We start from the raw sequence: 22,926 nt of genomic DNA, 5'->3' as shown, positions 1-22,926 counted from the left end.
CAAATCAATCAATGTGATACACCACATTAACAAATTAAAAGATAAAAATTATATGATTATCCCAATAGATGCAGAGAAAGCCTTTGACAAAATTCAACATCCATTTATGATTAAAAAAACCCTCCAGAAAGCAGGAATAGAAGTAACATATCTCAACATAATAAAAGCCATATATGATAAACCCACAGCAAACATTATCCTCAGTGGAAAAATTGAAAGCATTTCCCCTAAAGTCAGGAACAAGACAAGGGTGCCCACTCTTACCATTACTATTCAACATAATTTTGGAAGTTTTAGGCACAGCAATCAGAGCAGAAAAAGAAATAAAAGGAATCCAGATTGGAAAAGAAGTAAAATTCTCACTGTTTGCAGATGACATGATCCTCTACATAGAAAACCCCAAAGACTCCATCAGAAAATTACTAGAGCTAATCAGTGAATATAGTAAAGTTGCAAGATATAAAATTAACACACAGAAATCCCTTGCATTCCTATACACTAACAATGAGAAAACAGAAAGAGAAATTAAGGAAACAATTCCATTCACCATTGCAACGAAAAGAATAAAATACTGAGGAATACATCTACCTAAGTAAACAAAAGACCTATATATAGAAAACTATAAAACACTGATCAAATAAATCAAAAATGACACAAATAGATGGAGACATATACCATGTTCATGGATCGGAAGAAATCAATATAGTGAAAATGAGTATACCACCCAAAGCAATCTATAGATTCAATGCAATCCCTATCAAGCTACCAACAGTATTTTTCAGAGAACTAGAACAAATAATTTCACAATTTGTATGGAAATACAAAAAACCTCGAATAGCCAAAGCAATCTTGAGAAAGAAGACTGGAACTGGAGGAATCAACCTGCCTGACTTCAGGCTCTACTACAAAGCCACAGTCATCAAGACAGTATGGTACTGGCACAAAGACAGAAATATAGATCCATGGAACAAAATAGAAAGCCCAGAGATAAATCCACACACCTATGGACACCTTATCTTTGATAAGGGAGGCAAGAATATACAATTGAGAAAAGACAATCTCTTTTTGGTGCTAAGAAAACTGGTCAACCACTTGTAAAAGAATGAAACTAGAACATTTTCTAACACCATACACAAAAATAAACTCAAATTTAAAGATCTAAATGTAAGATCAGAAACTATAAAACTCCTAAAGGAAAACATAGGGAAAAACTCTCTGACATAAATCATAGCAGGATCCTCTATGGCCCACCTCCCATAGTAATGGAAACAAAAGCAAAAATAAACAAATGAGACCTAATTAAACTTAAAAGCTTTTGCACAACGAAGGAAACTAATAGCAAGGTGAAAAGACAGCCTTCAGAATGGGAGAAAATAATAGCAAATGAAGCAACTGACAAACAACTAATCTCAAAAATATACAAGCAGCTCCTGCAGCTCAATTTCAGAAAAATAAACGAACCAATCAAAAAATGGGCCAAAGAACTAAACAGACATTTCTGCAAAGAAGACATACAGATGGCTAACAAACACATGAAAAGATGCTTAAGATCACTCATTTTCAGAGAAATGCAAATCAAAACCACAACGAGGTACCATTTCATGCCAGTCAGAATGGCTGCTGTCCAAAAGTCTGCAAACAATAAATGCTGGAGAGGGTGCAGAGAAAAGGGAACCCTCTTACACTGTTGGTGGGAATGCAAACTAATACAGCCACTATGGAGAACAGTGTGGAGATTCCTTAAAAAACTGGAAATAGAACTGCCATAGAACCCAGCACTCCCACTGCTGGGCATACACACCGAGGAAACCAGAATTGAAAGAGACACGTGTACCCCAATGTTCATCACAGCACTGTTTACAATAGCCAGGACATGGAAGCAACCTAGATGTCCACTGGCAGACGAATGGATAAGAAAGCTGTGGTACATATACACAATGGAATATTACCCCGCTATAAAAAAAAAGAATGCATTTGAATCAGTTCTAATGAGGTGGATGAAACTGGAGCCTATTATACGGAGTGAAGTAAGCCAGAAAGATATATATGGAACTTAGAAAGATGGTAATGATGACCCTATATGCAAGGCAGCAAAAGAGACACGGATGTAAAGAACAGACTTTTGGACTCTGTGGGAGAAGGCGAGGGTGGGATGATTTGAGACAATAGCATTGAAACATGTATATTATCATCTGTGAAATAGATCTCCAATCCAGGTACAATGCATAAGATAGGGTGCTCAGGGCTGGTGCACTGGGATGACCCTGAGGGATGAGATGGGGAAGGAGGTGGAAGGGTTCAGGATGGGGAACACATGTACACCCATGGCTGATTCATGTCAATGTATGGAAAAAACTACTACAATATTGTAAAGTAATTAGCCTCCAATTAAAATAAATAAATTAGTTTTTTTTAAAAGCAACCCCCCCCAAAAAAAATGCCAGGAAGTCAAATGGCTCCTATAAAGCAGATGGAAATAAGAAGAGTGTTGTTTTAAGAAGCTAAGTGTGCAGTTATGTGTTATGTAGAATAGATCACTAATAGTTTTGTGTTCTTAATTTTAATGTTTTGTTTTTCTAGTTTGGGGACTTTCCTCATGGCTCAGATGGTAAAGAATCTGCCTGCAATGCAGGAGACTCAGGTTCAATCCCTGGGTAGGGATGATCCCCTTGAGAAGGAAATGGCAACTCACTCCAGGATTCTGTGTCTGGAGAATCCCTTGGACAGAGGAGCCTGCTGGGCTAATAATCCATGGGGGTCACAAAGAGCTGGACATGACTCAGCGACTAACACTTTCACTTTTCCAGTTTTCAAGTATTTGACGTTTTTTTTTTTTGCAAATATGCAATGACATGTTTTATAGTTTCCAGTTCTATATTAAAATTTTCAATCTTTTATTCTATTCTTAACACAGTAAACATTAATTTAAAGTCTATTTCATAGTCCAAATACTTGTGCCCCTTTGGGTCTGTTTCTATTGTCTACTGTGTCTGCCAATTTTCATTCTGACCATCTTTCTCCTTTTGTGCCAAATCGTTATATGGATATATTATATTTGAAAAACTGCTTGTAGAAATAATTTGAGACCTAGCAATATGTTCTCTTTCTCCAAAGTGGCATCTTTTAAATTCTCAGGGCACTAGAAATCTCAGGTCACATTAATCTACTTGATAAAAATTCAGATTTTTTAGGCTATCTAGTTGACTCAGTTCTAAACTATATTCTATGTGAATAGTTTACTTCTAGTTCACCCTTGTGGTTATTCAGGATCATTTAAGGAATTCTATCAGAGTCCTAGCCTTGGAAATCTGTGCTGTAATCTGTTTTGACTTTACAAGACTATTAAAAGTCTTCCAAACTTTTCAGCCTCCTCTTCTTGGTTAACAAATTGCCCCTCCAGAGCAAAAGCAGACCCAGTATTAGATCCACCTTTCTAGATTTCCATTTTCTTCCAGATATCAGTCTGCCAATTACTCACTACCATGTTACCTCTCTAATGCCTTTAAGTGGATATTTGCTATGAGTAGTAAGATATTATAGCAGGGAGTTTAAACTAAAAATCTTCCCACTATTTTTGGAAGCAGAAGTCATGTAAATTCTTAGCTTTGTAACTAGTTTGTGTTTGATTGCCATTTGGGCCTCTTCTCTAGTCTGATAAGGGCTCAACTCTGTAAGAGCATCCTAATGATTCTTCCACAATTGGGGAGGATGGTATTGCAGAAAACTCAACAAAATACTCTGTACAGTGTCCAAACATTCTCTGGTTGCCAACTTTGGTTCTGCAAAAATGGATAAGATTTCTCTTAAACTCATGATTAATAAATTGTCAAAACAAAACAAGTCAGGTTTCACTTTGCCTTTCATTTAGCAGATGTATGGAATGTAAGTTCATATACTTCTCTAGGTAACTTCTTTTATTAAAAGATCAGGTTTCACTTAATTATCTCAAACAAAATTGAACTCATTTGAATTCAATTTATCATTACTATAATGTCTGTTGATAGAAAACAAAGATCTCTAAAGCCTAAGAGGCAATTATAAAGGTTAAATTTGACCACTGATAATACACCTTCTTAATAGTAGTCTGGACTTCAGGGGTCATGAACTCAATGCCTCATGGATAAAACATTAACACAAATTAGCTAAGTATAACCAATGATGTTGGCAAGTAAACAGAGGAGAACACTGTTATTGTTGTTTAGTCACTAAGTTGTATCTGACCCTTTGTGGCCCTATGGACTGCCAGTCTCCTTTGTCCATGGAATTCTCAAGGCAAGAATACTGGAAGAGGTTGCCATTTCCTTCTCCAGAGGATTTTTTGACCCAGGGATTGAACTCTCCTGCGTTGGCAGGTGGATTCTTTACCACTGAGCCACCAGAGAAGACATTACTTGCCTTTTAAGTCCGGTGGCAGTCCCTTTACATAATTTTGGAAGGGCTTCTCTTATAACTCAGTTGATAAAGAATCAGCCTGCAAAGTAGGAGACCACGGTTTGATTCCTGGATTGGGATGATCTGTGAGAGAAGGTATAGGTTACCCATTCCATTAGTCTTGGGCTCCCCCTGTGGGTCAGCTAGTAAAGAATCTACCTGCAATGCAGGAGACCTGGGTTCGATCTCTGGATTGGGAAGATCCCCTGGAGAAGGGAAAGGCCTTCAGGATTCTAGCCTGGAGAATTCCATGGACTGTATAGTCCATGGGGTTAGAAACAGTTGGAAATGACAGAGCCACTTTCACTTACATAACTTTGAAAACAAATCAAATTATCTTATAACCATAATTATCTTTTAAAAATGCAAAAAAGCCAAAATACAACCTACACGTTAAACCTCAAATTTATGTCCAAACTATTATAAATGGTGTAGAAGCCAATTTCAAGTGTCAAAAATTATTAACAGACGTTTTGTAGTGAAAACCAGAATTGTGTAGGATGACAGTTAACACCAAATGTAATCAAGATCTGAAACAGAAGTTGGTGTTTTACATAAAGGGGGGGGGGGGGACAAAGAAATGTGATCAAGAAATGGAGGTTCATTTTGTACTAAAGATGATGTCCAGAACATTTTATTTAAAGCAGGCAAATTATGAGAATACTTTTAAAGTTATATAGTCTCATAAGCTATAGTTAATGAAGTGCTTTAGTCGCTAAGTCCTGTCTGACTCTTGTGACCCCATGGACTGTAGCCTGCCAGACTCCTCTGTTCATGGGACTCTCCAGGCAAGAATACTGGAGTGGGTTACCATTTCCTTCTCCAGTTAATGAAGAGATAAGCTTATTTGGATGGTAACTATTGCTGTATATTAGTCTATATCATGGAAAAAACAAGAGAGTTCCAGAAAAACATCTATTTCTGCTTTATTGACTATGCCAAAGCCTTTGACTGTGTGGATCACAAAAAACTGTGGAAAATTCTGAAAGAGATGGGAATACCAGACCACCTGACCTGCCTCTTGAGAAACCTATATGCAGGTCAGAAAGCAACAGTTAGAACTGGACATGGAACAACAGACTGGTTCCAAATAGGAAAAGGAGTACTTCAAGGCCGTATATTGTCACCCTGCTTACTTAACTTATATGCAGAGTACATCATGAGAAACGCTGGGCTGGAAGAAGCACAAGCTGGAATCAAGATTGCCAGGAGAAATATCAATAACCTCAGATATGCAGATAACCCCACCCTTATGGCAGAAAGCGAAGAAGAACTAAAAAGCCTCTTGACGAAAGTGAAAGTGGAGAATGAAAAAGTTGGCTTAAAGCTCAACATTCAGAAAACAAAGATCATGGCATCTGGTTCCATCACTTCATGGGAAATAGATGGGGAAACAGTGGAAACAGGGTCAGACTTTATTTTGGGGGGCTCCAAAATCACTGCAGATGGTGACTGCAGCCGTGAAATTAAAAGACGCTTACTCCTTGGAAGGAAAGTTATGACCAACCTAGATAGCATACTGAAAAGCAGAGACATTACTTTGCCAACAAAGGTCCGTCTAGTCAAGGCTATGGTTTTTCCCGTGGTCATGTATGGATGTGAAAGTTGGACTGTGAAGAAAGCTGAGTGCTGAAGAATTGATGCTTTTGAACTGTGGTGTTGGAGAAGACTCTTGAGAGTCCCTTGGACTGCAAGGAGATCCAACCAGTCCATTCTGAAGATCAGCCCTGGGATTTCTTTGGAGGGAACGATGCTGCAGCTGAAACTCCAGTACTTTGGCCACCTCATGTGAAGAGCTGACTCATTGGAAAAGACCCTGATGCTGGGAGGGATTGGGGGCAGGAGGAGAAGGGGACGACAGAGGATGAGATGGCTGGATGGCATCACTGACTCGATGGATGTGAGTCTGAGTGAACTCCAGGAGTTGGTGATGGACAGGGAGGCCTGGCGTGCTGCGATTCATGGGGTCGCAAAGTCGGACACGACTGAGCGACTGAACTGAACTGACCTGCAGTTGACAACTGCAAAAATAAGGTGGGTTTTGTTTATTCATTGATTCTCTTAAACATACCTTCATGTATTCCTAGGAATAAATGTATTCAAAATAACTTTGGCTATATCAAACTAGCTTTTATAGGCAGGATTTGCATTTCAGTCTAAAGTTTTACTTTTACTAATACAATGCTTTCTTGTACAAAGCACAGGAAAGCTACCATAGTCTAGATCATCTGACAAAAATGAAAAGGTAAGATAACTAGCTTTCATTTATAGACAGTAATATAGCTCTAAGAGAATTTTATATTGAATATTTGGTATAAGGAATAACCATTTATGTATATATTTTTACTTTCAAATGATTACATGTCTCCAATTTAAAACTATATTAGCAATTTGTGAACATACTGTGATGCAGAGTTCATGACTTGTATGATTGCTGTTTTTAAGAATTTCTGACACTTTCTGTGGTCTACTAAACAATTTTGTATACATGTTCTATCACATTTTAAAAGATCTATTCTGTTTGTAAGATTCAAAATTTTGTCAACTTTATTAATCATTCCTCATTTTTAGTTACTTCAACTTCTTAAGACTAAGATTTAAAGTAACATTTCACACACTGATTACAATCTGTAATACAAAATGACATTTTAATACTAGATTCTTTTGTTGCCTTGAATTGTTTGAAATTATAGGTGCTCACCCTGCTTTATTCTTACTTTTGCCTAGTATCACCTTGTACACACACTACATTTATTCATTTTGAATTCTCCATTCATTTGTTTCTCTATTAAATCACATGCTAATCAACCACATTTTTAATAAATTTGTAAGCGACTTGGATCTTCTGACATTTTTACAACCGACCTAGGCTCAACATTCAGAAAACGAATATCATGGCATCTGGTCCCATCACTTCATGGGAAATAGATGGGGAAACAGTGGAAACGGTGTCAGACTTTATTTTTCTGGGCTCCACAATCACTGCAGATGGTGACAGCAGCCATGAAATTAAAAGACACTTACTCCTTGGTAGAAAAGTTATGACCAACCTAGACAGCATATTCAAAAACAGAGACATTACTTTGCCAACAAAGGTCCATCTAGTCAAGGCTATGGTTTTTCCTGTGGTCATATATGGATGTGAGAGTTGGACTGTGAAGAAGGCTGAGCGCTGAAGAATTGATGCTTTTGAACTGTGGTGTTAGAGAAGACTCTTGAGAGTCCCTGGGACTGCAAGGAGATCCAACCAGTCCATTCTGAAGGAGATCAGCCCTGGGATTTCTTTGGAAGGAATGATGCTAAAGCTGAAGCTCCAGTACTTTGGCCACCTCACGTGAAGAGTTGACTCATTGGAAAAGACTCTGATGCTGGGAGGGATTAGGGGCAGGAGGAGAAGGGGATGACAGAGGATGAGATGGCTGGATGGCATCACCGACTCGATGGGCGTGAGTTTGAGTGAACTCCGGGAGTTGGTGATGGACAGGGAGGCCTGGCATGCTGTGATTCGTGGGGTCGCAAAGAGTCGGACACGACTGAGCGACTGAACTGAACCTATCTATATATTTGGAATTCCCAGGTGGCACTAGTGGTAAAGAACCTGCCTGCCAACACAGGGAAGTAAGAGGCTCAGGTTTGATCCCTGGGTTAGGAAGATGCCTTGGAGAAGGAAATGGCAACCCACTCACTCCAGTATTCTTGCCTGGAGAATCCCATGGACAGAGGAGCCTGGCAGGCTACAGTCCATGGGGCTGCAGAGTCAGACATGGCTGAAGCAACTTAGCAGGCACAAGATATTTATCTAGACTAGTCTAGATTTCTACTGATGTAATGTTTCCCCCAGAAGTCTAAACAATGCTACATTGTTCCCTAATGTTCAGTGTTATATGCAAATGTGATACCAATTAGATTTGTTTCTTAGTAAACAACTTTTTTCTGGAAATGCTTTTAGAAAACACCCAATTTGGAGTAAACCAAGTAAACACCAAATTCCAAGGTAAATCTTGAACTTTTCACCTTCATTCATAGATCTATCTACTTACTCTTCTTCCTGTTTTTGGAAAATGCCATCTATCAAGAACCAATTCAAATGCTACTTGCTCCAAGGAAAGTTCCTAGGGTCCATGCCAGTCAGAATTAACATTTCCTTTATCTGAATTTATACCACTGATATACCACTGTAGCACTGACTAGATCTATAGTGTATTACTGGAGAATATCTACCACAGACCCTGGAGTCAGACCACCTTGGTTCAAATTCTAATCCTGTCTCTTTCTAGTTGTAAGGAGTATGACAAGGCTGTATACTGTCACCCTGCTTATTTAACTTTTATGCAGAGTACATCATGAGAAACGCTGGACTGGAAGAAACACAAGCTGGAATTAAGATTGCCGGGAGATATATCAATAACCTCAGATATGCAGATGACACCACCCTTATGGCAGAAAGTGAAGAGGAACTAAAAAAACCTCTTGATGATAGTGAAAGTGGAGAGTGAAAAAGTTGGCTTAAAGCTCAGCATTCAGAAAAAGAAGATCATGGCATCCGGTCCCATCACTTCATGGGAAATAGATGGGGAAACAGTGGAAACAGGGTCAGACTTTATTTTGGGGGGCTCCAAAATCACTGCATATGGTGACTGCAGCCATGACATTAAAAGACACTTACTCCTTGGAAGAAAACTTATGACCAACCTAGATAGCATATTGAAAAGCAGAGACATTACTTTGCCGACTAAGGTCCGTCTAATCAAGGCTATGGTTTTTCCTGTGGTCATGTAGGATGCGAGAGTTGGACTGTGAAGAAGGCTGAGTGCCGAAGAATTGATGCTTTTGAACTGTGGTGTTGGAGAAGACTCTTGAGAGTCCCTTGGACTGCAAGGAGATCCAACCAGTCCATTCTGAAGGAGATCAGCCCTGGGATTTCTTTGGAATGAATGATGCTGAAGCTGAGACTCCAGTATTTTGGCCACCTCATGCAAAGAGTTGACTCATTGGAAAAGACTCTGATGCTGGGAGGGATTGGGGGCAGGAGGAGAAAGGGACGACAGAGGATGAGATGGCTGGATGGCATCACTGACTTGATGGACGTGAGTCTGAGTGAACTCCGGGAGTTGGTGATGGACAGGGAGGCCTGGGATGCTGCAATTCATGGAGTCACAAAGAGTTGGACATGACTGAGCGACTGAAGTGAACTGAAGGTTGTGCCCTCTACATGTGCATTTTTTTTTTTACATGAAGGATGAATGAGAATGCAATATCCAAGTTGGAATAAACAGGAACAAGGGTAGGAAACAATATTCCAAGAATTGGTAACAATAAATAAAAGACTGGTGGAGTAAAAAGACATGGCACTATGCAAAAAACAATGAAAGTAAACCTGGAACATTTGGCACAATGTATCACAAAGTAGGCACTTGGCTGAAATGAATTATTAATACAACTTTCAAATATTATTCTTTCAGTTTAGCAATCATTTGCAGTAAATAAGCCCTTCTAGCTGAGGCATCTATTCCATATAACTTGCTCCATTTCCAAGACCTCTGTCTTGAAAGAATGGGAGGAAAGGAGGGAAGGAAGAAGAAAAAATAGTATTTGTCATTAACTACAGTAAAGAGGTTATGTAAAATATTAAGTATTAGCAAGGTTATACAAACCTAACTAGGAGAATTCCCTGGCAGTCCAGTGGTTGGAGCTCCATGCTTCCACTGCAGGGAGACATAGGTTCTATCGTGGTTGGGGAACTAAGATCCTGAATGCCACACAGCATGGCCAAAAAACAACAACAACAACAACAAAACCAAGAGCAACAACAAAGGTAATTTTTGGATGAACCTTAATTATTAGCAAGAATAACAATTTTACCAACTGACAACTGATTTTGAAACATAACAAACCTAGTGTCCCAATCTTTGGGACAGAACAAATGCAACTAGCAGAAACATATTAATGTTACTTCTAAGGTCTAAGAACCCAGGTTGCATATAATTCATCAGATGTGTTACTCATCATCTGTGAAACCTTATTAATGTCACTTTAAGTTCCTTGAGTCGGCTTCCTATTTGTGCAAAATACTGTTCATGTTTTGGAGGGTTTGTGTAGGGATCTAAAACTCTGTGCCATGTTATTACAAAAATACTTTAAAAAAATAACAAAACATGTACATATTCTCAAGCATTTGAATTACTGTCTTTATATTACTTTTAAAACCACAGAAAATGCAGCAGGACCTGTGGAGTCTTCCAGGGAACAGAACTCCTGTATACCCCATCTCTTATTTATAGAAAAGCTTTAGCCTCCAAGGCCTTCCCTCAGTTCCAAACAGCAAATTCAATCAGAGAAATGAGACAATGCAGAAACAAGCAAAAATAGGCAAGACAATGCTCAAACTACCACACAACTGCACTCATCTCACATGCTAGGAAAGTAGTGCTCAAAATTCTCCAAGCCAGGCTTCAGCAATAAGTGAACCGTGAACTTCCAGACATTCAAGCTGGATTTAGAAAAGGCAGAGGAACCAGAGATCAAATGGCCAAAATCCGCTGGATTATCAAAAAAGCAAGAGTTTCAGCAAAACATCTATTTTTGCTTTATTGACTATGCCAAAGCCTTTGACTGTGTGGATCACAATAAACTGTGGAAAATTCTGAAAGAGATGGGAATACCAGACCACCTGACCTGCCTCTTGAGAAACCTATATGCAGGTCAGGAAGCAACAGTTAGAACTGGACATGGAACAACAGACTGGTTCCAAATAGGAAAAGGAGTATGTCAAGGCTGCATATCGTCACTCTGCTTTTTAACTTATATGCAGAGTACATGAGAAATACTAGGCTGGAAGAAACACAAGCTGGAATCAAGATTGTGGGGAGAAATATCAGTAATCTCAGATATGCAAATGACACCACCCTTATGGCAGAAAGTGAAGAACTGAAGAGCCTCTTGATGAAAGGGAAAGAGGAGAGTGAAAAAGTTGGCTTAAAGCTCAACATTCAGAAAACTAATATCATGGCATCCGGTCCCATCACTTCATGAGAAATAGATGGGAAACAGTGGGAACAGTGTCAGACTTTATTTTGGGGGGCTCCAAAATCACTGCCGATGGTGACAGCAGCCATGAAATTAAGACGCTTACTCCTTGGAAGAAAAGTTATGACCCACCTAGACAGCATATTAAAAAGCAGAGATATTACTTTGTCAACAAAGGTCCGTCTAGTCAAGGCTATGGTTTTTCCAGTAGTCATGTATGGATGTGAGAGTTGGACGATTAAGAAAGCTGAACACCGAAGAATTGATGCTTTTGAACTGTGGTGTTGGAGAAGACTCTTGGGAGTCCCTTGGACTGCAAGGAGAACCAACCAGTCCATCCTAAAGGAGAGGAGTCCTAGGTGTTCATTGGAAGGACTGATGTTGAAGCTGAAACTTCAATATTTAGGCCATCTGATGCTGCAAAGAGCTGAGTCATTTGAAAAGACCCTGATGCTGGGAAAGATTGAGGGCAGGAGGAGAAGGGGATGACAGAGGATGAGATGGTTGGATGGCATCACTGACTCCATGGATATGAGTTTGGGTAGACTCCGGCAGTTGTTGATGGACAGGGAGGCCTGGTGTGCTGCAGTTTATGGGGTCGCAAAGAGTCAGACACTGAGCGACTGAACTGAACTGAAGACAAAATAAAACATAGTCATAAAACAAAGTCAAAGACTTTTAGTTCCTCGAGGGTTATAGTTAATATTCTGAGACCCCAGCCAGGTTGGAATCAGGTTGATAATGTTGACTCCCAAAATACCACCTGATTATCTCATTACCATCCAATCAGAATAAGGTTCACAATCTGATCAGGCACCCTGCTTCCCTCCTGCTTCCCTAGCGTGAAAGCTAAAGTTCTACATCAAATTAAAATCATTCCTTAGGACATTAGTTTGTCATCTTCTCAGCTTGCTGGCTTTCCAAATAAAGTCATTTTTCCTTGCCCCAACTCTTTATCTCTCAGATTACTGGCCTGTCATGCAGTGAATGGTATGCAGTAAGTGATAGGCGCTTACACACAGAAACAAATAACACCAAGTATTGAAGATTATTCAATTAGTCTCATCAGTTAGTCACATATGAATGAAATTATTTTTAATCAACATACTGTATCTAAAATTAAATCTCTTAGTACTCTGAGCAAAATGAAAGGTCTAATCACAGGTTAAAGTAAAGAAACATTTGTTTCAAAATCCATGTATTTAATATTTGACAGAAGTCTCATTACCAAAATTCCTTTTATTGTTCCTTCAGTGAAATTTAAGTATTCCCAAAGTCCCAAAGCAAATGTTTTTTCTTAATTTACCAACAGCTGTGCTTTGTCTTCTTCTGGTCTATTTAGTAGAAAGTGAACTAACTGAAGTAAAACGTCATCATTAAAACCTTTGACATCATTATCTTCGATTGTTTCATAAAGAGGCTTACTTTGTGTCCCCCAACATATATTTTTACGAGGGTTGTTTTGATCAGCTTGCGCAGTCAGTGCTAAAGTGTTTAACTGGTAACAGAAAAAGGAGAAGTATTTTCCATCTGTGATCACACCCTGAGAGACAAAAGGTCGAGTAACGTCTGCTTCACTCCAGAATCCTGTAGAAGAAAAGTTATGCTGAAACTTATATATAGAATATATTTTACTAAAACAAAACACACACAGTAGAGGATATAAATATCTCCTATAATCTGGATATTTTACCTACCAAATTTCTAAAGATCTCAATGTTTTCACTATCTTCTCCATCCTAATTCTATATTCCATTTTTGCATCAAGAACTATTTCCTTCTTTCTAGGATCCACAAAGTTCATGATACACTTTTTCAACAACTTTGGACTTCATTAGATTTCAACCTTAACTCACTTCACCTAAGAAGAGAAGTGAGCTCCATTTATGCAGATGTCTCCACATCATTATTTACCAACCCTAAATATGTTCAAATTTCCCTTATACCAGCAGCATCTACCACCCAATAACCATTACAGACATTTATTTCACCAAATCTACAAAAAAAAAAAAAAAAAGCCCTCAGAAAAACCCTTGACTTTCTAAGAACTTCAACCAGGTAGTTATCAGATGAATTCTATGTCTTAATTTATAATTCAAAATTGGTTTTATGAGTTGTTTTCATTTTGCCTAATGTATTTTATGTCATCATAAGGTTCCAAGATATCTGAATAGCTTTATTATTCAAATTTTCTGGCTGTTTCTTGGTCCAGGCTGACTGGCTTTCATACTTTTAAATTCAAGTGGCACGCAGTAAGTTGTAAATTTTTCCACATATATATTTTAAATCAACTTTAATGAATACAGCCAATAAACAGTATTGTTAAAATACAGAATTATAATTTAAAAAGAAGTACTTTATTTTTTATGAATAAACTATGCCATTCTAACATCTTCAATAAAGTTTACTCTTAATTTTTCTGATTGTCTACTTGTATTCCTACTCTTATCTATTTAGTTCTATTATAAAGACATAAGTCAACAATGGTGAGTATGAGGTTAAAAATACATAAACAAAGGAAAAAAAAGGTGAGCCTGGCAATAATTAAATCACTGTTAAAACTCCTCCTGGATGTTTATACAGGAGTAGCAGCAACCTAGGTATGCATTCTATTACTTCTGGTTTTGTAACAAAAGTCAAGTGGTTCACAATGGGCTCTGAAAGTCCTCTGTGACACGCCTCCAGCTCCCTCTGTCTCACTCCAGCTCCCTATCTTCATTCTCCCACTCCCTTTCTTCATCAGCCTTCATGCTATTCCTTAAACACTTCAAGTCTGTTCCGACCTCAGAGCTACCTGTCATTCCCTTTGCCTGGAGTGTCCTTCCCACAAGTTTATGCAAAGATGGCTCCTCATCCTCAGGTCTCTGTTCAAATGAAAATCTTTAGAGACCTCCCCTGAATTAACTCTAAAAGTCTAAAGTGCTTCTGCCCCATGCCTCATTTAAACCTGCACCCTATGTATAGTCTCCCTTTCATCTAGTATGTTCTCTTCAGAGCATCACCACTAGTTGGAAGATTCCCTGAAGGAGGGAATGGGTATCCACTCCACTATTCTTGCCTGGAGAATTCCCATGGACAGAGAAGCCTGCTGGGCTACAGTCCATAGGGTCACATAGAGTTGGACATGACTGAAGTGATTAATACTTTCAAAAACACTACATGTTTACTATCTTTTACTATCCCTACTATAATGTAAGCTCCAGGAAAGCAGGATCTCTCTCATTCAACACTGTATCTCCAAAGCCAACAGTGCTTGGTATGTAAAAACCATAAGCCATTAACTGAATGAACTGTCTCCCAATCTATACCCTAGATATGGTCCTCAAAGAAATTATACACGATAACTGTGATTTTATCTAAAATTTAATCCATGAAAGCAGTTCATTTCCTAGTTTCAGAAAGCTGTTATCATCTAGAGTTGATTCAGTTAGCTCGTCTTTGAAATATTTGAGAATATCATCAGAAAAAAAATGCATTCACACAAAAATGGTCAGAGTAAAAGATGACAGTAACTACCAAATTGTCACCAACCAACTGCAAATGTAAAATATTTAATTATGGATTTTAAAACAATTGCATTGTGTGCCAATGCAAGTTTTCAAAATGTTAAGTTCTACCTACGTTTTATCCTAAAGAAAATAATTTGACCTGCTAAATTCTTAAAATGTTTTCCAATAACATTGATGCCATCAAACTAGTTTTACCTTGATACATAGCCTGTGCTCCAGTCCAAGCAAAAAGGCTTGCAATAGCATTAGCTCTAAAAATGACTTCTATCTGATCAGCACAGTTTTGTTTCAAAAGCCGTTCCCTTTTTAATTTGTCAGGTAGCAGATGAAACTGGGTATGTCCATAACAGAGTGGATCTGCTGTCCTTGTGCCTGAGAGCAAAATAAAAACATTTCAGATAAAATGCACAAGTAGGGAATCTAGAAACACGTCCTCAGCATTTCCTTCAAACACACATATCTCCTCTACTCATTATGTGATCAGCACTCAAAATACACGAATGGAAAGCTTGATTTACTTATTGTTTATAAAAAATTTCACCTGAAAGTACAATCTGCCAGCTATCATCAGCCCAAAGAATATATGTAAAATTTATAATTCCCTATTATGTCAGTTTTCTCAAACTCCTTGGTCATCATTGGGAACTTTGTCATTCTCCTGGTCATATTCACCAAAGGATGCAAACATTTCATAACTTTAAAAACTTCCTTTATAATGCTGACATTCTTGATTTTAGTGGAAAATATTTTCTACCAAAAGTTCCCCATAATTCACTCTCCAAGACCACCACAGTGATTGATAGAGGACTGATAAAACAGTTCTGGAGGACCAGCATACAGCTGCTTTCTCAAAAATGTTTTTCACTCAGCTAGGAATTAATAAACAGAGAAAAAATAGCCAAAGTATAATAAGCTGCATGAGGGCAGAGATTAATTTTTATATTCCTGATGGTTATCATAGTGTGTTACACAAATGGGAGGCTTTTGTTGAAAACAGTCAATCACTACCTCAAATTCAGCTCTATACTTTTTCGTTTTTGAAAAAACACACTTTTCCATATAAATAACAAATCAACAAAGCATAACATGAGTAACTATTTTTTATGCTTTTTAAATTATGGTAAAAGTCACATTAAAACATACTATTTTAACCATATTTAACTGTACAGTTCAGTAGCACTAAAGGGATTAATCTCCAAAATAAACAATTAGCTCATGCAGGTCAATATCAAAAAACAAATAACCCAATCAAAACATGGACAGAAGACCTAAACAGACATTTCTCCAACAAAGGCATATAGATGGCCAAAAGTCACATGAAAAGATGCTCAGCATCACTAATTATTAGAGAAGGGCAAAAGAAAACTACCATGAGGTACCACTTCATACCAGTCAAAATGACCACCATCAAAAATACACAACAAATGCTGAAGCTGTGGGGAAAGGGGAACTTTCCTACACTGTTGGTGGGAATGTAAATCTATATATTCACTATGGAGAACAGCATGGAGAGTCCTTAAAAAATTAGGAACAGAAATACCATGTGACCCAGCAGTCCCACTCCTTGGCACATATCTGGAGAAAACCAGAATTCCAAAAGATACATGCATCCCAATGTTCACAGCAGCACTATTTACAAAAGCCAGGATATGCAAGCAACCTAAATATCCTTCAACAAAAGAATAAAGAAAATGTGGTGTGTGTGTGTATATATACATGTATGTGTGTGTGCGTGCACGTGCGTGCACAACGGAATATTAGTCATAAAGAGGAAAAGAAATGTGTCATTCGCATGGACCTAGTGACTTTCATGCAGAGTAAAGTTAAATCAGAAACTATAACTGTTTTTTTAACCTTAAATACTGTAATTCAGTAGAAACATAACATTTTAAATGGTAAGTTGAAAGAATATTTTCTTTTAATTTTCATGTATGTTGCAACCTGAGATGAGTTACATTGCTCATGGACAGGCTGAACTTCTTGGTCATCAAAAATTAATTACGCAAATTTGCACAGGACACTTTGAACACATTTATTAAAAGCGAAACTTACCGATAAAGATGGCATTTTCATATTGCCGTTTGAATAATGGGAGTTTGTCTGGCTTACAATTCTTAACAGGGACTTCTACAGGTACAGAATAATCCAGTGGCACAAACTTAAAGAAAAAAGTCATAAGTAAATTCACAGCAACACTAGCATATATTTTACTCACATTCTTAATAGTTAAAAATCTTAAATGATTAAACTCTATCATCTAATGATGGCCCAAATCTAGCCAGCTGTTTTTCCAAATAAAGTTTACTGGAACAGTCATGTAAATTCATTTACATATGGTACAGGACTATTTTTACATGTTAAGAACTGAGAATGCAACAGAAACTTATGGCCCCTAAAGCCTAAAATATTTACTATTTGGACCTTTGCAGAAGAAATGTGCCAACCTCTGACATGGACAAACAGATAATATTCAGAATACACTTGCTTTCTCCAAAAGAACTGGATACCTGTAAAATGAATACTTCTAGCTGTAAAAATGCGATTTACAATGAGATAGGATAGTTTACTATAAATTATAATCATAAACTATCATCAGTATTTTTATATTAAGAAAATGAGAAGATTTGTATGGTCCTAAAAACTGATGTCTTAACCTCACTTAAAATTATTATCTGACCTCTGCAGAATATACAGTTAAAAAGCTGAAAAAGCATTTCAGATGAGATGTACTCCAAATACACCTGGAAGGAAAGGGCTCCACCCAAAGCTTTTTATCCTTCCTAACCCATTACCTAGCACAGGGGTCCCCGACTCCTGGGCTACGGACAGGTACTGGTCCATGGCCTGCCAGGAACCGGGCTGTAAAGCAAGAGGTGTGCAGCAGGTGAGCAAAGCCTTGTCTGTATTTACAGCTGCTCCCTGTGGTTCACAGGACTGCTTGAGATCACAAACGACAGTGGTCTTAAAAGTATGCTTGAAACAACTTCAAATCTCCATATGTTTAGTCAAGGCAGATTATCAAACTGCCACAAAAGCACTGCAAAGCCTACTTCCACTTCCTACATCCTATCTTTGTGCAGCAGGGTTTTCTGCAGTGACAGTAGGCAAAATGAAATTACAGATTGGACACAAGCAGGATACTTTTGGTGTCATGGTCTCCCATCACCCCAGATGGGACTGTCTAGTTGTGGCAAACAAACTCAGGGCTCCCACTGACTCTGCATTATGGTGAGTTCTATAATTATTTCATTATATGTCACAATTTAATAATAATAGAAATTAAGTGCAAAATAAATATAACACACTTGAATCATCCTGAAATCTTTCCCCACCAACTCCTGCCCCAAGTCCAGGGAAATACTATCTCCCATAAAATCCAGTCCCTGGTGTCAAAAAAGTTAGGGACCACTGACCTAGCATGCTGATACTACTTCTTCAACTGTCAACATACACATAAGCAATACATCCTTACCTCAGGGAGTTGTCTGGATATTCGAATCTGGTTGTGTGGTTTATCGTTTATCTGGTATCGCACAGCATCAACTCGACCTTTCCGATGACCACTAGGAATAATTTCTTCACCTCGCAACCAGTAGAAGTGAACTGGGCGGTTACAATCTATCAAAAGATATTCAAAACATTTTTATCTGATAATCTGAATAAATCTAGTTATTCTCAGAATACCAGGCTCAGCAATACAGAATTTAAGAACTGTGCTAATTGAAAATACACCAAGAATTACTCTTTGGTGTAAGTTAAAGTTTGAATTATGTGATAACTTAAACGATCACAACATAAAGATAATGCTTAAACTGTTATTCTCTACCTGTGCCGCAGTACATTAAGCGTTGTGACCAAAGAGGTTTCTCAGTTAAGAATAAACACAAAATAAGAGCAACAGCAATCTCACTCACCAGGTATAAAAAGTTTACTAAGAGTCACAGCTGTCTCATGAATTACTAATTCAATCTTCACAATAATTCTCAAAGGTATATATAGTTGCCATCATCTCCATTACATACAAGAGGAACCTAGGTCTTGAGCAGGTTAAGTCAATTTTCCCAGGCCATCAATCATGAGGAAAAGTCTGTGATGTTTCCCTGGAGACCACTTCATTCCCAACTGGCAGGGAAGTAACAAGCACACTACAAGACTCAGTTGAACATACACCTACAGTTATAGTAACATTAACTTAATATTTATTAAGATACCTACAGGGGTGGCAGATACAAAGTCACGAACGCCTCAGAAACACTGATCTTTAAAATACTATCTATTAATTATTTTTCAAGCCTGCTTTTAACAGTAAAACAGAAGTTGCCGACTGTTTATTGGAAACCCAAAATGAATGGGTTTGAAGCCTGTCCTCCAATTCTACCAGCAATAGGTTCTTTGACTAAATGAACGTTATGACTCTGTGCTTTGGGTTTGTTTGATTTTTTATGAAAACAGTGCTACCTACTGAAAAGTTATTGGAAGGATTAAATTTGGCACATATAAAATACAGAACAAGGTCAGGCATACAGGAAGTGCTGAATATACGTTAGGTATTTTAATCAATACCATCTTTAATCTTAACAGTTCTATGACCCAGTGGTACTATTATCGTATTCTCACCTTGAAAATGAGGAAAAACGAGGCCAAAATCGGTTTATAAACCGCCAAAAGGTCAGTAACTTGGTGGAAGAGCGAAAAGGCAACCCCAAGTGTGTCCCGCTCTCTAGGAGCCCCTTCTTTTAACCAACACTACTCTTCCATTTGGCTGTACTGTAAACGGTACAGTTAGTATGTGGAAGTACAGACACGGCAATCCAGTCTCTGAACGCGGCCCCTAGCTAGGAGCGAAAGGACTGGGAAAGAACTGACCAAGCAGAAAGAAATGAAGATGGGGCAAATTTGGCCCAAAGAGAGGCCTTCCCAGGCTTGCCAGGTGGCGCTAGTGGTAAAGAACCCGCCTGCCAATACAGGAGAGCCGGCTCCATCCCTGGGAGCGGAAGACCCCCTGGAGCAGGGTACGGCAACTCACTCCAGTATTCTTGCCTGAAAAATGACATGGACAGAGGAGTCTGGCGAACTACAGGCCACGAGGCAGCAAAGAGTCGGACACTACTGAAGCGATTTAACACGCAAGCATGCACCCACGGTCCCCTACTATCCCCCACCTCCCCCGCCCCGAAAGGCGGCCCGAGGCTCACCGAGGGCGGCGGCAGCCAGGACGGGATTGTAAGCGCTGAGCAAGCCGGTAAGGGAAGCTACCAGTTGGTCCAAGAAGGGTGAGGCGACGGTGTAGCGTTCCTGGTAGATGGGCGCACGCTTCTTACGCCGCAGAAAGAAGTGCTCCTGCAGGAGGCAGTCACAGGCGGCGGCGCGCAGGGCAGCGAGGTCCAGAACCTGCGCGGGCTCCCTATCTGGCTGGGCAGGCGGCGGCGGTAGCCCCGAGAGGAACACGGTCTTGGTGAAGTTCTGGTACCAGCGGTCAGCGTTCAGGGCGAAGGTCTGCGGGTAAACCACGTATTTCATGAACTGCATCTTGGTAAGAATTCGCAGCTTCTCGTCCACCGACTTGGCCGCGTGCACCGTGGCGTGCCATCGCTCCACTCGCCGCTGTCGTGCTGCCTTGCTGTCTGCAGTTAGAGATGCCACGATCGGCGGGTAGCGCGCGACTGGGGCCGCCTTGACATCTGATCCGGTCACTTCTGGAGCCGTGACGGCGGCCTCGGCCGCGGTGTGCAATGACAACCCTGGACTACGGAGCATAAACCTCCAGCATCTGGCCGCCGCCATCTTTTCCTGGTTCAGTCTCAGAGGTCAACTTTAGCAATTGTCTCTGCCTTCTTGCCGTAAGGACCAATCAGAAGGTGGAATCTGAGCCAGTTTGGGACGGACGATTCTTATTGGGCTTGAGGAACCTTACGTCATTCACTTCTTAGCCAATCATAGAGCTTGTACAGCTTGGCTTCTTTCATGAACCCTAGGAGTTGTTGTTGAAAGGAAGAACTCGTGCACCGATAGGTTTTCCGAGATGTGGCGGGGAGGAGTGAAACTTTTAAATAGGGTATGCTGCCTGTTTAGAAGCGGCAAAATTTTTGCCAGAAACACTTTAGGAACATTCTTGAGCGAAACTTCTTTCCCTTGGCTAAATTTGCTTATTTCATTTTTGGATATAATAACATCACTTTCAATTTTAGTTCTTGGGGTTGAGACCTGTTATTGAAAATACTGACCTAACATGTTTTTTGATACATGCTTACTTTTCAAATGATGAAAGCATCACTCATAGATGACTAGTGCTAATTTTTAGGGAAATAATTCCATACCAATCTCTATGCTAGTTGATATGTAGTTTGTTTAATGATATAATCACAAAAAGAGGAGTATACTTTTACTTGGGTTTAACTTTGAAAAAAAAAAAGGAAATAAAAACTATTAAGGAATTGTGTTTAAGTTTTGCATTGTGTTAAAAGCAGTGATTATTTCAACATAAGTTGGTTCCTACTACTCTGTGAGCTCCTTGCGGTAGGGACTGTTTTATTTTTGATTCTTCAGTGGCCAATGAACCTTACATAGTGGGTACTTACCAAATATCTGCTGAAAAAATTCATCAAAATCAGTAAAACTATTAATATAAGGTCATTTCAGGTGGTTTATCAACTCGCATTCCTATCTTAATTAGGAGCTGGAATATTTATTTGGATTTACTGCAATAATCCTTGAGGGTATTAAAAACCAAACATTTTGTTACTAAAAGGAAGTTATAATTTGTATTCCTTTAAGGTATAACAGGTGATACAATTTAACTCTAAAGTTGCGAGTGTATTAAACTGACACTTAGATACCATAAATTCATTATTTTTTTCATTAAGTCATTAATTTTTGAGCAAAGCCTCAAAGAAAGTGAGGAGTGAATCATGACTAGACAAAAGAGAATTCTGTCAGAAGGAACAGTTGGCACAGAGGCCCTGAAATGGGGATATGCCTGAGATGGGAATGATGGGTTGAAGAATAAGAGGAGGGCAGTGTGGTTGAAGGGAAGTGATGGATGGGGAGAGTAGTAGGAAATGGAATTAGGACGGAAAGAAGCCAGAATTTATAGGTTCCTAAAGGCAATTTCTAGGATTGCTAGGATTCTTACCTAATACTCAGAGGAGTAAGAATCCAGTGGAGTGTTCCACTCAGAGGGATGCATAGTGTGACTTAGGTTTAAAAAAAAAATTACTCTGTGTATTAGGCTTTTTAATACCATAAGCTGGGGGACCCTACAACAGAAATTTATTTTCTCATGGTTCTAAAAGCTGGAAATTCAAGATGAGGTTCCCAGCATATGTGGGTTCTGGTGAGAGCTCTCTTCCTGGCATGGTCACCTCCCTACTCGCTGTGTCCTCAGATGGTAAAAACTGAGCTCTCCTGGGCCTCTTGTTATAAGGAGAGAGGCTTATCAGGTTAGTGCCCTGCCCTTAAGACCATGTTTAACCTTAATTTCTTCCATAAAACCTCTATCTCCAAGTACAGTTACATGGGAGGTTAGAGCATAAACGTAGGAATGTTAGAGAGACACAATTCAGTCCATAACACTCTGACTAATTTGGAAATAGATTATAAAGCATCAAATTTGGAAGCAGAGAAATCAATTAGAAGACAGTTTGCCATATTTCAGGCAAATCTCAGTGACTTGAAGAGACAATAGCAGTGAAGATAGTGGGAGTGGTCATAGATCTTGAATTGAATGTAGGTAAGAGAAAGTATCTAAAATTTGGGGCCTAAGCAGTGGAATGAGAAAAGGCCAATGGGCAAGAAATGCATTTTTCCTTTAGTCTCTAATCTTTTTTTTTTGGAAGGAGAGAGGACAGCAGGAAAGTGGATTTAAGATGGGAAGGAATAGAATCTGAGAAACATATATTTATCTATATATGTTTATTTAGTTGACATTCTCCTGGAAGAAAATGGATATTATGATCTTCCC

General features: G+C 39.0%; 1 protein-coding gene across 1 annotated transcript; it reads right to left on the bottom strand.

Annotated features, from left to right (window-relative positions):
- Positions 1 to 12,537: 12,537 nt before the first annotated feature.
- On the bottom strand, positions 12,538 to 21,394 carry MRPS30 (mitochondrial ribosomal protein S30). Its single transcript, XM_040262464.1, has 5 exons — positions 20,162 to 21,394; positions 18,439 to 18,584; positions 17,019 to 17,124; positions 15,162 to 15,338; positions 12,538 to 13,044 (listed from the first exon to the last, which is right to left on the bottom strand). Exons 1-5 carry the CDS (start codon positions 20,748 to 20,750, stop codon positions 12,755 to 12,757), a joined length of 1,308 nt encoding a protein of 435 aa, XP_040118398.1. The 5' UTR covers positions 20,751 to 21,394; the 3' UTR covers positions 12,538 to 12,754.
- Between the last annotated feature and the right edge of the window lie 1,532 nt (positions 21,395 to 22,926).

The sequence above is a fragment of the Oryx dammah genome, unplaced genomic scaffold (genome assembly GCF_014754425.2).
Source record: "Oryx dammah isolate SB20612 unplaced genomic scaffold, SCBI_Odam_1.1 HiC_scaffold_20, whole genome shotgun sequence".
In the NCBI taxonomy this organism is placed as follows: domain Eukaryota; kingdom Metazoa; phylum Chordata; class Mammalia; order Artiodactyla; family Bovidae; genus Oryx; species Oryx dammah.
This window is presented reverse-complemented; position numbering and strand designations above follow the sequence as displayed.